Source organism: Salmo salar, chromosome ssa22 (genome assembly GCF_905237065.1).
Source record: "Salmo salar chromosome ssa22, Ssal_v3.1, whole genome shotgun sequence".
NCBI lineage: Eukaryota > Metazoa > Chordata > Actinopteri > Salmoniformes > Salmonidae > Salmo > Salmo salar.
Window position 1 is genome coordinate 12,117,171 of NC_059463.1, and position 15,206 is coordinate 12,132,376.

General features: G+C 43.4%; 2 protein-coding genes across 3 annotated transcripts in view; both read right to left on the reverse strand.

Annotated features, from left to right (window-relative positions):
• The window catches only part of zmynd10 (zinc finger, MYND-type containing 10), an 8,742-nt gene extending 1,419 nt beyond the window's left edge, over window positions 1–7,323 (reverse strand). The window contains exons 1-10 of the mRNA XM_014166231.2: window positions 7,034–7,323; window positions 6,730–6,844; window positions 6,466–6,582; window positions 5,056–5,109; window positions 4,782–4,934; window positions 4,549–4,637; window positions 4,340–4,434; window positions 1,740–1,912; window positions 289–414; window positions 53–174 (exon numbers count right to left, since the gene is read on the reverse strand). Coding sequence (XP_014021706.1) covers window positions 53–174; window positions 289–414; window positions 1,740–1,912; window positions 4,340–4,434; window positions 4,549–4,637; window positions 4,782–4,934; window positions 5,056–5,109; window positions 6,466–6,582; window positions 6,730–6,844; window positions 7,034–7,122 — 1,133 coding nt within the window. The 5' untranslated portion in view covers window positions 7,123–7,323. The remainder of the gene's footprint in view (window positions 1–52; window positions 175–288; window positions 415–1,739; window positions 1,913–4,339; window positions 4,435–4,548; window positions 4,638–4,781; window positions 4,935–5,055; window positions 5,110–6,465; window positions 6,583–6,729; window positions 6,845–7,033) is intronic.
• A 71-nt stretch (window positions 7,324–7,394) lies between these two features.
• LOC106582798 (NPR2 like, GATOR1 complex subunit) lies at window positions 7,395–11,456 on the reverse strand. 2 transcript variants are annotated; one of them, XM_014166233.2, is made up of 11 exons: window positions 10,959–11,456; window positions 10,771–10,862; window positions 10,444–10,607; window positions 10,076–10,184; window positions 9,860–9,996; window positions 8,939–9,036; window positions 8,798–8,834; window positions 8,597–8,690; window positions 8,392–8,509; window positions 8,118–8,260; window positions 7,395–7,950 (listed from the first exon to the last, which is right to left on the reverse strand). In XM_014166233.2, the coding sequence occupies exons 3-11, from the start codon at window positions 10,603–10,605 to the stop codon at window positions 7,883–7,885; spliced, it is 966 nt and encodes a 321-aa protein (XP_014021708.1). In that variant the 5' UTR covers window positions 10,606–10,607; window positions 10,771–10,862; window positions 10,959–11,456; the 3' UTR covers window positions 7,395–7,882. The 2 variants fall into 2 exon arrangements, with proteins under 2 accessions (XP_014021708.1, XP_014021707.1); XM_014166232.2 differs by having other exon boundaries at window positions 10,444–10,612.
• Between the last annotated feature and the right edge of the window lie 3,750 nt (window positions 11,457–15,206).

Consider the following 15,206-nt stretch of genomic DNA (forward strand, 5'->3'; position numbering starts at 1 on the left):
AGATTTTGGTCTCATTCAGTCTCTTTACTAATAACACCAGGCTGAGTATTACCTGAGTGCTTGCTGTCTCAGGTCCTTCTCCGAGGGGTTGAACGTTTCCTTCACTTGGTACTTGGCAATGGCCTTCCACTTCCCCATATTGTCCCGCATAATGTTGTTCCACATCTCTGGAATCTACCAGTAAAAGGACGGTATTTATTTGTAAGACAGCAATTCATTGTGTTCCTGTGTGCGCATGTTCCTGTGTGTGCACGTGCGTGTTCCTGTGTTTGTGTGTGTGTTCCTCACCTGTTCCAAGATGAGGTCTTTCTTTGGAGGGGCAGGGTCTGTGACTGTGAGGTGACTGAGGAAGCGCTGGAGCTCTACCAGGTTGGGCAGCTGGTCAATTAACACCTCCGTCAGGAAACCTCGTAACTACACACAAAATATAATGGGTGATTTTCTGACATTTCATACTTCAAGTTTGAGTTGGACATTTATTGTACATTTATTGTACATTTATTGTACTCCGGTCTGCATGGTGGTCTGTTTGATAGACCACCTATGCTATCCTGCACAGAGTTCTCAGAGATCATAATGCCATCCTCACATACAGTCAAGGAGATACAATCATGAAAATAACAGTAATAGGAAACACCTCAGTCAAAACAGCAGCTGGATACCTCATCTATCTTCTAATCGGAGGGGAGATCAGATACGGTTTGAGTCACTGACGTGATCTTCCTGTCCGGGTTGGCGCTCCCATCGGGTTCGGGCCGTGGGGGAGATCTTCATGGGCTATACTCAGCCTCGTCTCAGGGTAGTAAGTTGGTGGTCTGTTGATATCCCTCTAGTGGTGTGGGGGCTGTGCTTTGGCAAAGTGGGTGGGGTTATACCCTGCCTGGTTGGCCCTGTCCGGGGGTATCGTTGGACAGAGCCACAGTGTCTTCCAACCCCTCCTGTCTCCCAACCCCTCCTGTCTCAGCCTCCAGTATTTATGCTGCAATAGTTTGTGTCTGGGGGCTAGGGTCAGTCTGTTATATCTGGAATATTTATCCTGTCTTATCAGGTCTCTTGTGTGAATTTAAGTATGCTCCCTCTAATTCTCTCCCTTTCCCTCCCCTCCTGGAGGACCTGAGCCCTGGGACCATTCTTCAGGACTACTTGGCCTGATGACTCCTTGCTGTCCCCAGTCCACCTGGTTGTACTGCTGCTACAGTTTCAACTGCTCTGCCTGCGGCTATGGAACCCTCGCTCTCTCTACCACGCCTGCTGTCTCTAACTCTGAATGCTCGGCTATGAAAAGCCAACTGACATTTACTCCTGAGGTGCTGACCTGTTGAACTCTCTACAACCACTGTGATTATTATTATTTGACCCTGCTGGTCATCTATGAACGTTTGAAAATCTTGGCCATGTACTGTTATAATCTCCACCCGGCACAGTCAGAAGAGGACTGGCCACCCCTCAGACAGGAACCAGGCTCTAAGGTTCTTCCTAGATTCCCACCTTTCTAGGGAGTTTTTCCTAGCCACCATGCTTCTACATCTGCATTGCTTGCTGTTTGGGGTTTTAGGCTGGGTTTCTGTATAGCACTTTGTGACATTGGCTGATGTAAAAAGGGCTTTATAAATACATTTGATTGATTGATTAAAGGATAATTATCTGGCACAGACATTTTTCCTGAGCTATAGATTTGACCATTAGGTTTTAGAAGCCACTATAGTCAGAAGTGCCAGTACTGGCTGAGGCTACTGTACCTTTAAGAGCTGGTTCTTGTTGAAGTTATTGAAGTCATATTTCCTTTGGCAGTCTTCCTTCAGCACCAGGTTGTACAGAGCAATCCAGACTTGGCCGTCCAATTTCGTCATCTTTAGATGGTCTTCGGATGGAACTCTCTGCCATTTTCCATTCATGTACTTCTCCATCGCGCCTGTAGAGGGAGACAAATGACAAGTAATGAGTGATAGGTTGGGCAACTTACTATATTTTACATTTTAGTAGATGCTCTTTCCAGACCAACTTACAGTAGTGAGTGCATACATTTTCAAACTTTTTCGTACTGGTCACCAGTGGGAATCGAACCCACAAGCGCCATGCTCTACCAACTGAGCCACACAGGACCTAACAATGGTCATCGTAATGGTTAAAAGGTTTTAAAAACAATTGTTTTAAATGCAACAGTTGGACAATGAATGAAGATATTCCAAACGTTTAAAATGTTTATAATCCGCAGATATTGACTGAATAATAGCGCATTAAACATTATACTGGCACGGACAAATAATGATATGGAGTTCAGTGATTTTGGTGGGAATTATTTCTTAGAATGCACTCAAATACACAGTACCAATGAGTAGGTGTGTCCAAACTTTTGACAGTTACTTTCATTTCAGCGCATCTATTTTGTAAAAATGGCAACTGTATTCAATTATTATTGAACTCCACAAAAAAATGAACACTCATCAAAAATAAAGTTATCTTTCTTCTCTTTTTTGTGAAGCAAGTGTGTTAAAACCCAGACTAAGCTTTAGCGTTCTTATAGATTTAACAGAAATCCAATGTCTCCCATTGAGCCCATTTCAGCCCTTACCAGGGTGTGTTTGACAGGTCTTTACAAACATAAGAGACAAGTGGATTTTGCACCCCTCAAACACAGGAAATAGATGGCTGAAAAATACAGATCCTCAGGTGGGCGGGGCATGTACATTACTACTACTACAGTCGTGGCCAAAAGTTGAGGATGACACAAATATAAATTTTCACAAAGTCTGCTGCCTCAGTTTGTATGATGGCAATTTGCATATACTCCAGAATGTTATGAAGAGTGATCAGATACATTGCAATTAATTGCAAAGTCCCTCTTTGCCATGCAAATGAACTGAATCCCCAAAAAGCATTTCCACTGCATTTCAGCCCTGCCACAAAAGGACCAGCTGACATCATGTCAGTGATTCTCTCGTTAACACAAGTGTGAGTGTTGAAGAGGACAAGGCTGGAGATCACTCTGTCATGCTGATTGAGTTCGAATAACAGACTGGAAACTTCAAAAGGAGGGTGGTGCTTGGGATCATTGTTCTTCCTCTGTCAACCATGGTTACCTGCAAGGAAACACGTGCCGTCATCATTCCTTTGCACAAAAAGGGCTTCACAGGCAAGGATATTGCTGCTAGTAAGATTGCACCTAAATCAACCATCTATCGGATCATCAAGGGCTTCAAGGAGAGCGGTTCAATTGTTGTGAAGGCGGCTTCAGGGCACCCAAGAAAGTCCAGCAAGCGCCAGGACCGTCTCCTAAAGTTGATTCAGCTGTGGGATCGGGGCACCACCAGTACAGAGCTTGCTCAGGAATGGCAGCAGGCAGGTGTGAGTGCATCTGCACGCACAGTGAGGCAAAGACTTTTGGAGGATGGCCTGGTGTCAAGAAGGGCAGCAAAGAAGCCACTTCTCTCCAGGAAAACATCAGGGACCGACTGATATTCTGCAAAAGGTACAGGGATTGGACTGCTGAGGACTGGGGTAAAGTCATTTTCTCTGATGAATCCCCTTTCCGATTGTTTGGGGCATCCGGAAAAAAGCTTGTCCGGAGAAGACAAGGTGAGCTCTACCATCAGTCCTGTGTCATGCCAACAATAAATCATCCTGAGACCATTCATGTGTGGGGTTGCTTCTCAGCCAAGGGAGTGGGCTCACTCACAATTTTGCCTAAGAACACAGCCATAAATAAAGAATGGTACCAACACATCCTCCGAGAGCAACTTCTCCCAACCAACCAGGAACAGTTTGGTGACGAACAATGCCTTTTTCCAGTATGATGGAGCACCTTGCCCGGAAACTCCCCAGACCTTAATCCCATTGAGAACTTGCAGTCAATCCTCAAGAGGCGGGTGGACAAACAAAAACCCACATATTCTGACAAACTCCAAGCATTGACTTTGCAAGAATGGGCTGCCATCAGTCAGGATGTGGCCCAGAAGTTAACTGACAGCATGCCAGGGCGGATTGCAGTGGTCTTGAAAAAGAAGGGTCAACACCGCAAATATTGACTCTTTGCATCAACTTCATGTAATTGTCAAAAAAAGCCGTTGACACTTATGAAATGCTTGTAGTTATACTTCAGTATTCCATAGTAACATCTGACAAAAATATCTAAAGACACTGAAGCAGCAAACTTTGTGGAAATTAATATTTGTGTCATTCTCAAAACTTTTGGCCACGACTGTACACTGTAACAACTAGGCTACATAGGTAAAAAGATGGCCTTTGTTTTGATATAATCATATTATCCCATAGATGGGGTTATGTGGAAATTGTAGGATCCATTTTGTCCATTTGCATGAATACACGTTCAGTGACCAACCTGCAGAATAGCGACTCCAGGGGCTGTGCTGTACCAGCTGTACCAGCACACAGGGCAGGTTATGAGTGCACAGCATCCTATTGATCACACTGATGCTGTGTGTGAGAGAGAAATCACAAACAATACAGTTCACCACATGACAGAATTGCTTATTTTTTTGATAGTATGTAAGGTATTTGAAAAATGATATGTGAATGCTAATTTCCCACCTGTCAGTATGGTCAGTGATGTAGCGCAGGACAGACAGAGCCTTGAGGGAAATTTCAAACTCTAATGCTGCATTCTGACACTGCAAATCCTGCATCAGACACACAGCACAACAGAACATTTACAATCCACACCACTGACCAAAGTAAATCCACCATCCTGACTTGCAATGGCCTGACTCTAATGTTGTAGCTGGAACCCAGACAGCTCCTGTAAAGAGGAATCTACCCTGTACCTGCATAGAGGATGAGTCTCCACTCTCTGTGTGACTGAGTCGGTCTTGGGTTGGGGCGTCATCCCTGGATGCTCTGCTGGCCAGAAGAGTTAGTTTGCGGTGGCAGTAGTCCACCAGGTCCAGGACTGAGTCGTCTGCTCCCTCACAGGAGTCCTGTAACCAACACATACAGACATTAAATGTATTTAGGACATACTGTATCTTATGTGATGTCTGAAACAGACACTGCATACATTGTGCTGGTACTGAGGCAAGTGTTCAAATAAGTTCTCACCTTGTGAAACATAATTGTCTCAAGCAGGTTGATGATTGAAGCCTCGTGGTGAATCTGTAGACGAGAAGGGAGAGGCTGAAATGAGATGGAAACTTCTAGGGGGTGTACAGTAGGGTGACAATTGTGAGGGACAGTCCCACATTTTGGCCCTTTGTCCCACGACCAAACAAATATGTCCCACATTTTATTAACAAATTAAAACACCACTAAATTCATCCCGTATTTCAGTCAGACTTCCTATTCATTTGATGAGAATTGACATGTGTTTTGCAGTCACATTGTAAAACAGTTAGGGAGATTTATCTCGGGATTGTTTGAAGCAGCAGTGAAAATGTTGAATGAGCAACTAATGAGCATGGAGAGTCTCATACTTTTAATGAAATTACCTTATATATTTCAGTCTAATAAGGCTATTTACTTACTTTTGTAAGACTTCGTTAGAAGCACCCTTTTTGTAAGTAGTTAAACTTGAAGATGACAGTTAGCTGGAATTTAGCCGGAAAGAATGACAAATGTGATTGGTTGAGGATATGACATTGACCTACATCAAGATATAGGCTATATCATGTGGTAAACACTTCTCCAATGGTTGTTGAGATCTGATATTCTTCGCAGCTCAAGATGAGATGTAGGCCAATGTCATATCGTCAACCAATCACATGACAAATCCTTTCGGCCTAAATTCTAGCTAAACTTGAAGAGACCACTCGGCGCAATGGGATTTTAGTGCTGCACTTTTTTCTTTTTTTCTTCTAGGCTACACCCTTTCCGCAAAATCCTCCCATTGTCCAGATTTGGGTATTTTAAATATGGTCACCCTTGTGTACAGGTACAACATGCACTGCTGTACATGTTGTACCTGTACAGTGCATTCGGAAAGTATTCAGATCCCTTGACATTTTCCACATCTTGTTACGTTACAGCCTTATTTTAAATGGACTAAATAATTTTTTCCTCATCAATCTACACACAATACCCCCTAATGACAAAGCGAAAACAGGTTATTAGGCATTTTTACAAATGTATACTTTTTTTTAAACAGAAACACCTTATTTACATAAGTATTCAGACCATTTACTCAGTACTTTGTTGAAAAACCTTTGGCAGCGATGGGGTCTGAATATTTTTGTCAGAGCGGATGGTTGGGAGACGAACATAATTATAATAATTTGTACACTGGAAATTGACCACAACTAAGCCCAAACAGAGATTGTATTTGAAAACAAATCATTTCATACCTTATTTACTGTACATTGAGACACGATCACATCTCTTTTTTATTCGTGGGAATACTTGAGAACAGATTTCCTAAATTAAACAAATGTTTTGCTGAATTCCTGGACATTTTTTATTTTTTTATCCAAAACGAAATATCCCCCCTCTTACATCCCCCTTGGTATTTGCACTCACCACCATGTACAGAGGAAAAGTGCTCTTCGGATTGAAGTCTTGGAGTTGACAGAAAATAGGAAACACCTTCTGTTTCCAAAGCTCTACTAGAATCATCTCATGGACCAGGGTGGGAATCTAGGGTGAAAAAAGGGGTTCAATCAATTACCTGTTTACATGTGCAGTAACCTGTGCAGTATTTTTTGGTCCATAAAAAAAACGGAGACGACATAACACACCTGTACAGGTGACAGCTAACTTAGCGTTATATAAGACGGTTATTACCTTTCCCAGTGACACAAGGAGCTCCTTGACGAACTCGTCCTGAGTGGCTGTGGCTGAAGCGTTCAAAATCGCCTGCATGTTGAGTTTCTCTATGTACTCATGCTGTCTGAACCACCTGTCAACCAAATAAAAAGCAAAGAATGAAATACCGCAGCCACGAATCTGAAAAAGCGCGAGCTAGATTGCAACTTTTGTCTAGCTGGCATTATCATCAGAACTGGTCTTTGCTATTAACGTTAGCTAGCTAGTACAGTAAGTTATCTACCTAGCTAACGTTAGCTCCTATTAGCAAGACATACTGTACCTTGGAGAGCCAATGTCCCTGAGTGAGAATGTTTCCAGATTTTGGACATATCCTTCTGCCTCTCCGGGAAAAAGAACAGAGGTTTCCATATCCTCGACAATAAATGTTTGTACCAAAAAAGGCTGAGTTGAGAGAAACTGTGGAGACTTGAGGCAGCTAACTCACTTTACATGCTGTTACCAAAAGGTTGGCATGGTTACTGGATACATACGCATGCGCATTACAGACAGCATGACCACAGGAGACAGAGCGGTACAAAAAGATCCCCGAAGTAAGCCTAGGCAGAGAGTAAGAGGCGAAGGGGGGCAATAATAATCTTTAGACTAGGTGAGGTGTGCAAGATCAACAGTCAGACAGTGGGTGCCGACGACAATGCATCTTTATTATTGCAAGGAGTGGGTATATACAGTAGAGGTTTTGCACAATGAATAAATAAGTATACTGTTCCTCGCTTTGTGGTCTTTATGAATTCTTCCATTCATTGTTCTGAATTAAACTATCCCACAACAATGATTGCTTCAAGAGTCTGGATGGAAAAACCTGAAGATAAGTGAGCTTGGTGACATACTGGTAGTATAAAAATACCTATATGTCTTAGCCTCTGAACACACAGATATTTTCCAGAAAAATTCCAGTGATAGGAACAAGTCACTTTATGGCATCTTTGGCCACGGTTACTTCACTTTGTCTCTCCTGGACAGCAGCCTTTCGTGTGCATCAGATGGGAGACGAGCAAGAGGCTCATGTTTTCATACAATGGGACCTCATGTGGCTCTGTCTGTCTTTGTTTGAGAGGGGGCTTGCTCTATCTGCATCAAAGTCAGTGTGGTTGCTGATTAAGCCAGGGTATCACTTCCAGCACACAATGATGTTTGGGTCATTCTCCAAACGCTCGTCCAGCTCTTTGTAGCTCATTCCTGCAGAGACAGTAAAGGGTACTGCCATGAGAGACCACAGAGTATAGACATATTTCTCAAAATACTTATCCAGTCCTCTGTAATGATTCATCCTCCTAGACACACTCGTCATCACTATAAAACCATTCATCTTGTGTCCAGCCATAAGAAACGGCTTGAAAATGTACCTGTCTTGCAGCAGATTTCATCGTAACTATGGCAACCAGTGTAAAGGCGTGGTGGGCGGCTCCTTTCGTCTCGGGTCACCTTAACAGGATACTTCTGCAGCCGGCGAATTAGACCCTTCATCAGCCCATACTGGATCAGCCTCCTGTTGAGCATCACATGATATCAACAACAACACTATTCTGTGCACTTCTCTGCATAAATATGCATACCATACTTTTGGTCCATGTCACCCACATAAACATCATGAGATAACATGGAGAATTGATGACTCACCTCTCATCTACCCTCTGCACCTGCTGCGAATAGCGGGAGCAAAGATCGCGAACAGTGGTGCCTGGAGTCAGACCGCAGTACAGCTGGAACACATCCCTTAAACAGGCTCTCTTCTGTCCTGAAACACAAACAGCAGAAGTTATCATACACTGACTGTAACAAATTCAAACTCTTTCTGACTTCAACTTCCCAAACTGATTGTTACCTTGCTTGGTGACATAGCTGAGACACTCCGCCTGAACAGACCTGTCATCTATCAGGCTCTGGACTTTAGGGGTTGTGCAGTACACGTTGGAGTACTGGAGAGAAAACATACTATGAGTCAACAGGACTGTACACACAAACACATTTCACATGAAGAAGACACATTATGTAAAGAAGGTATCATTACTGAGGGTTTTAATACCTGAAATATTGACACCAAAGTTACAACACCATAATACCTGTAAAAAGAAAACAAAAGAAAACTTGTAGAATATATTCCATGGTTTCATAGGGAAATGTGTCATTTTCTGTTGCATCATATTACCAGCTTCAAACTACTCACAGTAAATTCTGTACGGCGATCCGGACTAGATTAAGTTCAACATCCGCTTCTGCAGATATCTTCTGGATATGCCTGAACCCATCAACGTAGGCCAGGATCTACAATAAAATTCAACACATTTTTAAGCAAATTTTCATCAGTGCTTTAATCGGAGACAGTTTCATGATGACATTACACTAAGTATAGACAGACCATTGTTTCTCTGAAACCCTTGATGTGATGTCAGCCACACTCGTTACTGTAGGTAGGCTCTCAGGTTAGCCCATGACTCTCAGTTCCATTACATTACACATAACAGTTATTGGACGAAGGCGTCGACTGTAGGGGGGAGTTTTGTTAAGAGCGCGATGCTCGGTCTGAACATTAACAGAAGCATAAGGACCTTATCTTTCGTATCAGCGTGAAATAAATTTAAAATAACATGTTAAATTGATACACAACTTTATAGTGAATGGCTTCCCACACGACCATATCTCCATTTTACAGCCCTTATTTACGGGAGAGAAAAAAAACAGAAGAAAGAGTGGACTAACTGTGCTAATTAGCCATCTGCATCTCCTAACACCTGTGTGTAAACGGAAAACAGACGCCGCTGAAAAATACTGTTGGCTACAAATGTGTTAAAAACGGTTAAAACAGTGTACAGTAAGTGTGTATTTTGCCTTTGTGAAATCATTTAGAAGTGATATGAAAGTAGAGGGATTTATGTTTCTAGAACCGTACCTCAATTGAGAATCGATTCACGTTTTGATGGAGTATTTGGCTGTTTTGGCTTCCAGAGCCAATTCGCCCTTTAAACAGAGCCTGTAAGGTTCTTGGACTAAAGAGTAACGTTAGGCTCCTTTAGTCCAATATTGGGCTAGCTTTCACTATGGATGGGTGTATCTGTGTGAGCTGCCATCAGTGTGGTGGTAGGCCTACCTGTTGAGTGGTGAGATCCCACTGGGATTTGATGAAGTGGTCCTTGCACTGAGTGAAGACAGGCACATCGTACTCCTGCACGATCAGAGGGTCCCTGCGCTGCTCAATCAGCTTCAGGTTGATTGTATTGGACTCATCTGAATAAGAGGGAGGGAAGAAGCATGTGTCAGACTGAGATATTGGGGTTTGACCTTTAAACGATTGTCTCACACATACCGATGGGTAAGGTGCAGGCTCCGGTAGCATTGAGCTCCTCTAACAACGTGGACATAATGGGTAGCAGTTTCTGTTTGCTCTCCTCATTCGATATGAACCCACTCTCCAGCTGCAAAATAAATAGAAACATCAATACTTTTGTTCTATATATATCCTATATGACATTCAGACCTAATAATGTTTTAGAAAATAGCACTAGCCTCCGGGGAGACTCTAACCTCCGGGGAGACTCTAACCTCCGGGGAGACTCTAACCTCCGGGGAGACTCTAACCTCCGGGGAGACTCTAACCTCCGGGGATCCAGGGACACACTAACCTCCAGGGATCCAGGGGCACACTAACCTCCAGGGATCCAGGGGCACACTAACCTCCAGTGTTGTGAGGTACCCAGAGAGCTTCTTGACAATCGGCTCAAGGGCACAGGTCTTGGTCCGTGCGTCACACACAAGTCCGAGGTTAAAGAGTAGAGCATTGCGGCTGTACTTCTTGTGCTCAATGCACACTGGACAACCAATTAACTTCTTCTCCATGGCTGTTCTACACCAATCAACGAGGAGAGATAAGAGACCTTAATCATAAAAGTGCAGTGCAGGAACAACAAGCATACAAAAGAAGCAGAGTGGATAAAAAACAAGACATGCGCTTAAAACTGGTCCATTTATGAGGAAATAATGTAATTGTTCAAGTGTACATACACAGTTATGAGTTTGTTCTGCAGTTCTGGTTTGGTAATGATGTACACCTGTACTGTGTCAAAGAGCTCCCGGGATATGTACTCCTCTGGAACCTGGGGAGGATAGAATACAGCACAAAGATGTGACTGAGGTCAAAGCGGCTGGACACTCATTGTAAAACCTGTCAACAAAACATACTGTACACCTACCTGGTAGGTAATCTTTGGTCCCAGTGTCGGGTGAAACTCACTAAAAAATATACATTCTATTCGACTCATCCCCATGAAGACGTGGTTGCTAACAGTACTTTAAACTTTAGCTATCTAGCTGCAGTAGTAAACAAAGAAGGAAAGCAACTCCAACTGCTTCAATCTCTCGGCACCCAGAACATGTGAATGCTCAATTGAAGATAAGGGTTGTTGTTGTTTACAGTCTACAGTACTCTAGCCAGCTATCTCTAGCTAACTTAACACTTGATGAAATGTAAAGCCTACAACTGAGTCATCTTGTATTTCCTTGCAAATGACGACCAATCTGTTAAAATGTCATTCCAAAAATATATCACAGCGTAGAAAGTACCGACTACATACAATTGAACAAATGGTATGCTAGCTATGTGGCTAATAATGACACGTTGACAAGCTAGTCGGAACAAGGACACTCGGAAATGTCCGACTTGGTAACAACAACCTTAACCAGAGAGGAAGAGAGAGACCGAACACGATGGAAAATTTGTCTCGCTCCAGCAGGTGGCGTTTTTTCCCGTTGTTTCAACCACCAAGCAAGGAGTTTTTGTATTTTATTAACAACAAATCAACACAGAAAATACATGGGGGAAGAAGTATATGTAAATAATATACAAAGGACAATTGGGCTAGGGGATACAATATCACATTACACAAGGACCTTAAGGGACATACATACACATATAATTCTAACAGCTTTTTTGTTAGTAGAGTATTTAATTGTCTTAAAATATAGTTCCATTTCTTTTTGTAAGGTAAGAACGTGGTGTTTGGTTTGTAAATTTACATTTGTGAATATGAAATTTGGCCAAAAGATTTATGAAATTAATTACATCAAATTGTTTCAACTTATTTCTATCATAGGTAAAGAATCCAAGCAGTACATCGCTCCACAATAGTGTAAAATCTTCATAAATGTGTTAAATTATAAATCTACCACAGTTTCCTTACATTAATGCACTGCCAAAAAATACGCAACACCGTTTCTGGGTGGTCATTACAAAAGATACAATTTGAGTTAGTTTTTCTTAAACTTCTTCATATAGTGGTTCCAGGATAATATTTATGAATAATTTTAAAGGAAACTTCCTTGATTTTGTTAACGAGTAGGTATGTGTGTGGCAACATTCAAACTTTTTCCAGCCGATATTATCAATAAAAACGTTCCAATAAGGCATGACATAAGGTATAGATACAACATCCTGATGAAACAAGGTTTGTATCGCTCTGTTGTTGAATGGACCAAAAGAGAAACAAATATTTCCTACTGATGAGTCAACAGGGTTAATGGAAGGTAGGCTCTGAGGGTCAGGTCTTGACATGTTCCTGAATAATAAAGCAACACCTGAGGGAATGGCATCTAAAACAATTGCAAAATCTTTAGGTGTTACAGGGACCTTGTAAAGTGATAAGAATTCCTTATAACTAAGTAAAAAATCTTCTGCATTTACAAGTTGTCTCAACAAAAGGATATTATTTCGGGACCAATATTCTAAAAACAAAGAAGTATTCTTATACAATATATCCCGATTATTCCATATATAATATCTGTGTGGAGAAAAACTATGCTTATAAATTAAGGACCATGACAAGAAAACCTGCCGATGAAAAGCAGAGTTTCACTGGAAGGCCACCAAAAGTAGAGAAGACATGATGAGGAATAAAATTCCACATAGAAGTGGGTCTTCTTAGGAATTGTTTTATCAAATTGATCATAGAAGTATTGTTAAAGGTAGTAAAGTCCATAAAATTCAGCCCACCATACTCATAAGTGTTCATTACTATAACGTTTCAGGTAAGACCCAAATGCAGACTGTGTTGAAGTAACAATGTTTATTACAGCAAGAGGGGCAGGCAAACGGCAGGTCAAGGCAGGCAGGGGTCGATAATCCAGAGTGGTGGGGCAAAGGTACAGGACGGCAGGCAGGCTCAGGCTCAGGGTTAGGTCAGGCAGAGGTCGTAATCCAGAGTAGGGGCAAAGGTACAGGACGGCAGGCAGGCTCAGGGGCAGGCAGAGTGGTCAGGCAGGATGGGCTCAGAGTCGAGACAGGCAAAAGAGAGACTAGGGAAAAGCAGGAGCTGAGACAAAACGCTGGTTGACTTGACAAACAAGACGAACTGGCAACAGACAAACAGAGAACACAGGTATAAATACACAGGGGATAATGGGGAAGATGGGCGACACCTGGAGGAGGGTGGAGACAATCACAAGGACAGGGGAAACAGTTCAGGGCGTGACAGTACCCCCCTCTAGGGAGCGGGGTGCCGGCATTGGAATTCAGAGATGAGGCCTGGGTCCAGGATGTCCCTAGCGGAGACCCAGCACCTCTCCTCCGGGCCATAAGCCTCCCAGTCGACCAGGTACTGGAAACCCCTTCCCCGAGGTTGAGACAGAGGACGAACAGCAGAGGGACTAATGATCTTGGAGCAGGGGGGAAAGGTCTCGGCTTCCGGGGGTGTAGCCGCGGGGCTATAGCGGTGTGTCAGCGCATCCGGCTTAATAGAGGTAAATTGGCAGTCTTCGGAGGCTCTTGCAGGAACTCGGATAAGTTTGGATCCTCTCGGAGACGTAGAAGCCGGGGACTTCCGGAGTCCATCAGATGCAAGGTGGGATCCTTGAGTGAGCTATTGGGACTGCAATCAGACCTCTTCTCCCTCCTACGTTCCCTTAGCCATTCATCAATTCAGATGGTTAAAGTGATGAGTGAGTCGAGATCCGTCGGTAGTTCCCAGGCTGCAAGCTCGTCCTTTACTTCCTCCGATACTCCGTGCAGGAACATGTCGAACAGCGCTTCCGGGTTCCAGGTACCCTCCGCTGCTAGCGTGCCGAAATCCACCGCATAGTCTGCCACACTGAGGGAGTCCTGCCGAAGCTGGAGTAATCTCCGGGCAGCCTCTCTTCCGGATACCGGAGCCCCTAAAACTTTTCTCACCTCACAAATACCTCCACATTGAGGCAGACAACGGATTGTTGCTGCCACACCGCCGTGGCCAAGGCGAGTGCCCTCCCGGACATCAGCGTAATGATGTACGCTATCCTCGAGCAGTCCGAGGGGAACAAAGAAGGCTGCAGCTCGAAAACAAGGGAGCACTGGGAGAGAAAGGCCCGGCAGGTTCTGGAATCTCTATCACAGCGCTCCGGGGGAGGAAAGCGGGGTTCCCGGGAAACTGGGATGACAGCGCTGCTACTAGCCGGGTTACTGAGGGGCTGGGAGATTACATCATGGTAGGCTGTCTAGTAGGCAACCCACAGAATTGCTCCCGCAATGCGTCCAAAGCTAGGTCGTGAAGTTTGCGCACTGTCTGGAACCCTTCCATCAGACCGCGAAGCAACTCCTCGTGCCTACCAATGGGGGCTCCTTGGAAGGAGATGGTGTTGCGGAGCTGGTTCAAGTCTGCTGGGTCAGTCATGGCCAGTTCGTACTATAACGTTTCAGATAAGACCCAAATGCAGACTGTGTTGAAGTAGCAATGTTTATTACAGCAACAGGGGCAGGCAAACGACAGGTCAAGGCAGGCAGGGGTTGATAATCCAGAGTGGTGGGGCAAAGGTACAGGACGGCAGGCAGGATCAGGTCAGGCAAAGGTCGGTAATCCAGAGTAGGGGAAAAGGAACAGGATGGCAGGCAGGGTAAGGGGCAGGCAGAGTGGTCAGGTAGGCAGGCTCAGAGTCAATCACAAGGACAGGTGAAACAGATCAGGGCATGACAATTACAACATTTTTCCTAATGTAATGAGTACAGTTTCTCCACAGAAAGTTGAAAAACATCTGGTCTATCTCCTTGCATATTTTACAGTCAAAATAAAAAATAGAGCATCATATGTTAGCTGAGAGATACTTTCAGCCTTAGTTATTAGGACTCTTCCTTTTAAAGATAAGTCCCTCTTTAGCCATTGATTTAGCTTCTTCTGGGTTTTTTTAAATAAGAGGGTTAAAATTGAATAAGCCTCTAGACTTCTGATCCTTAGTAATGGTTATGCCTAAATATGTAAGTTCTTCTTTCACTGGAATACCATAATATGAAGGTGTCACACAATCTTTAACAGCCATGAGTTCACATTTATTAATGTTAAGATATAGACCAGATGCTTTGGAAAAGGATTGTAATCACATTGATCGATATGGGATTTTGGTTAACGTCTTTCAGAAAAAGTGTAGAATCGCCAGCCAGCTGGCTTATAATCATTTCTTTACCAGCTATGGAAATACCT

Excerpts from the sequence above, each read along its gene's own strand:
- LOC106582798 (XM_014166232.2), bottom strand. The coding sequence starts at position 11,033 with ATGGGGATGAGTCGAATAGAATGTATATTTTTTAGTGAGTTTCACCCG. Across the intron at positions 10,185-10,443 it reads GGTACCTCACAACACTGGAG|CTGGAGAGTGGGTTCATATC; the intron begins GTTAGTGTGCCC and ends TTTATTTTGCAG. Across the intron at positions 9,037-9,859 it reads GGGATCTCACCACTCAACAG|ATCCTGGCCTACGTTGATGG; the intron begins GTAGGCCTACCA and ends ATTTTATTGTAG.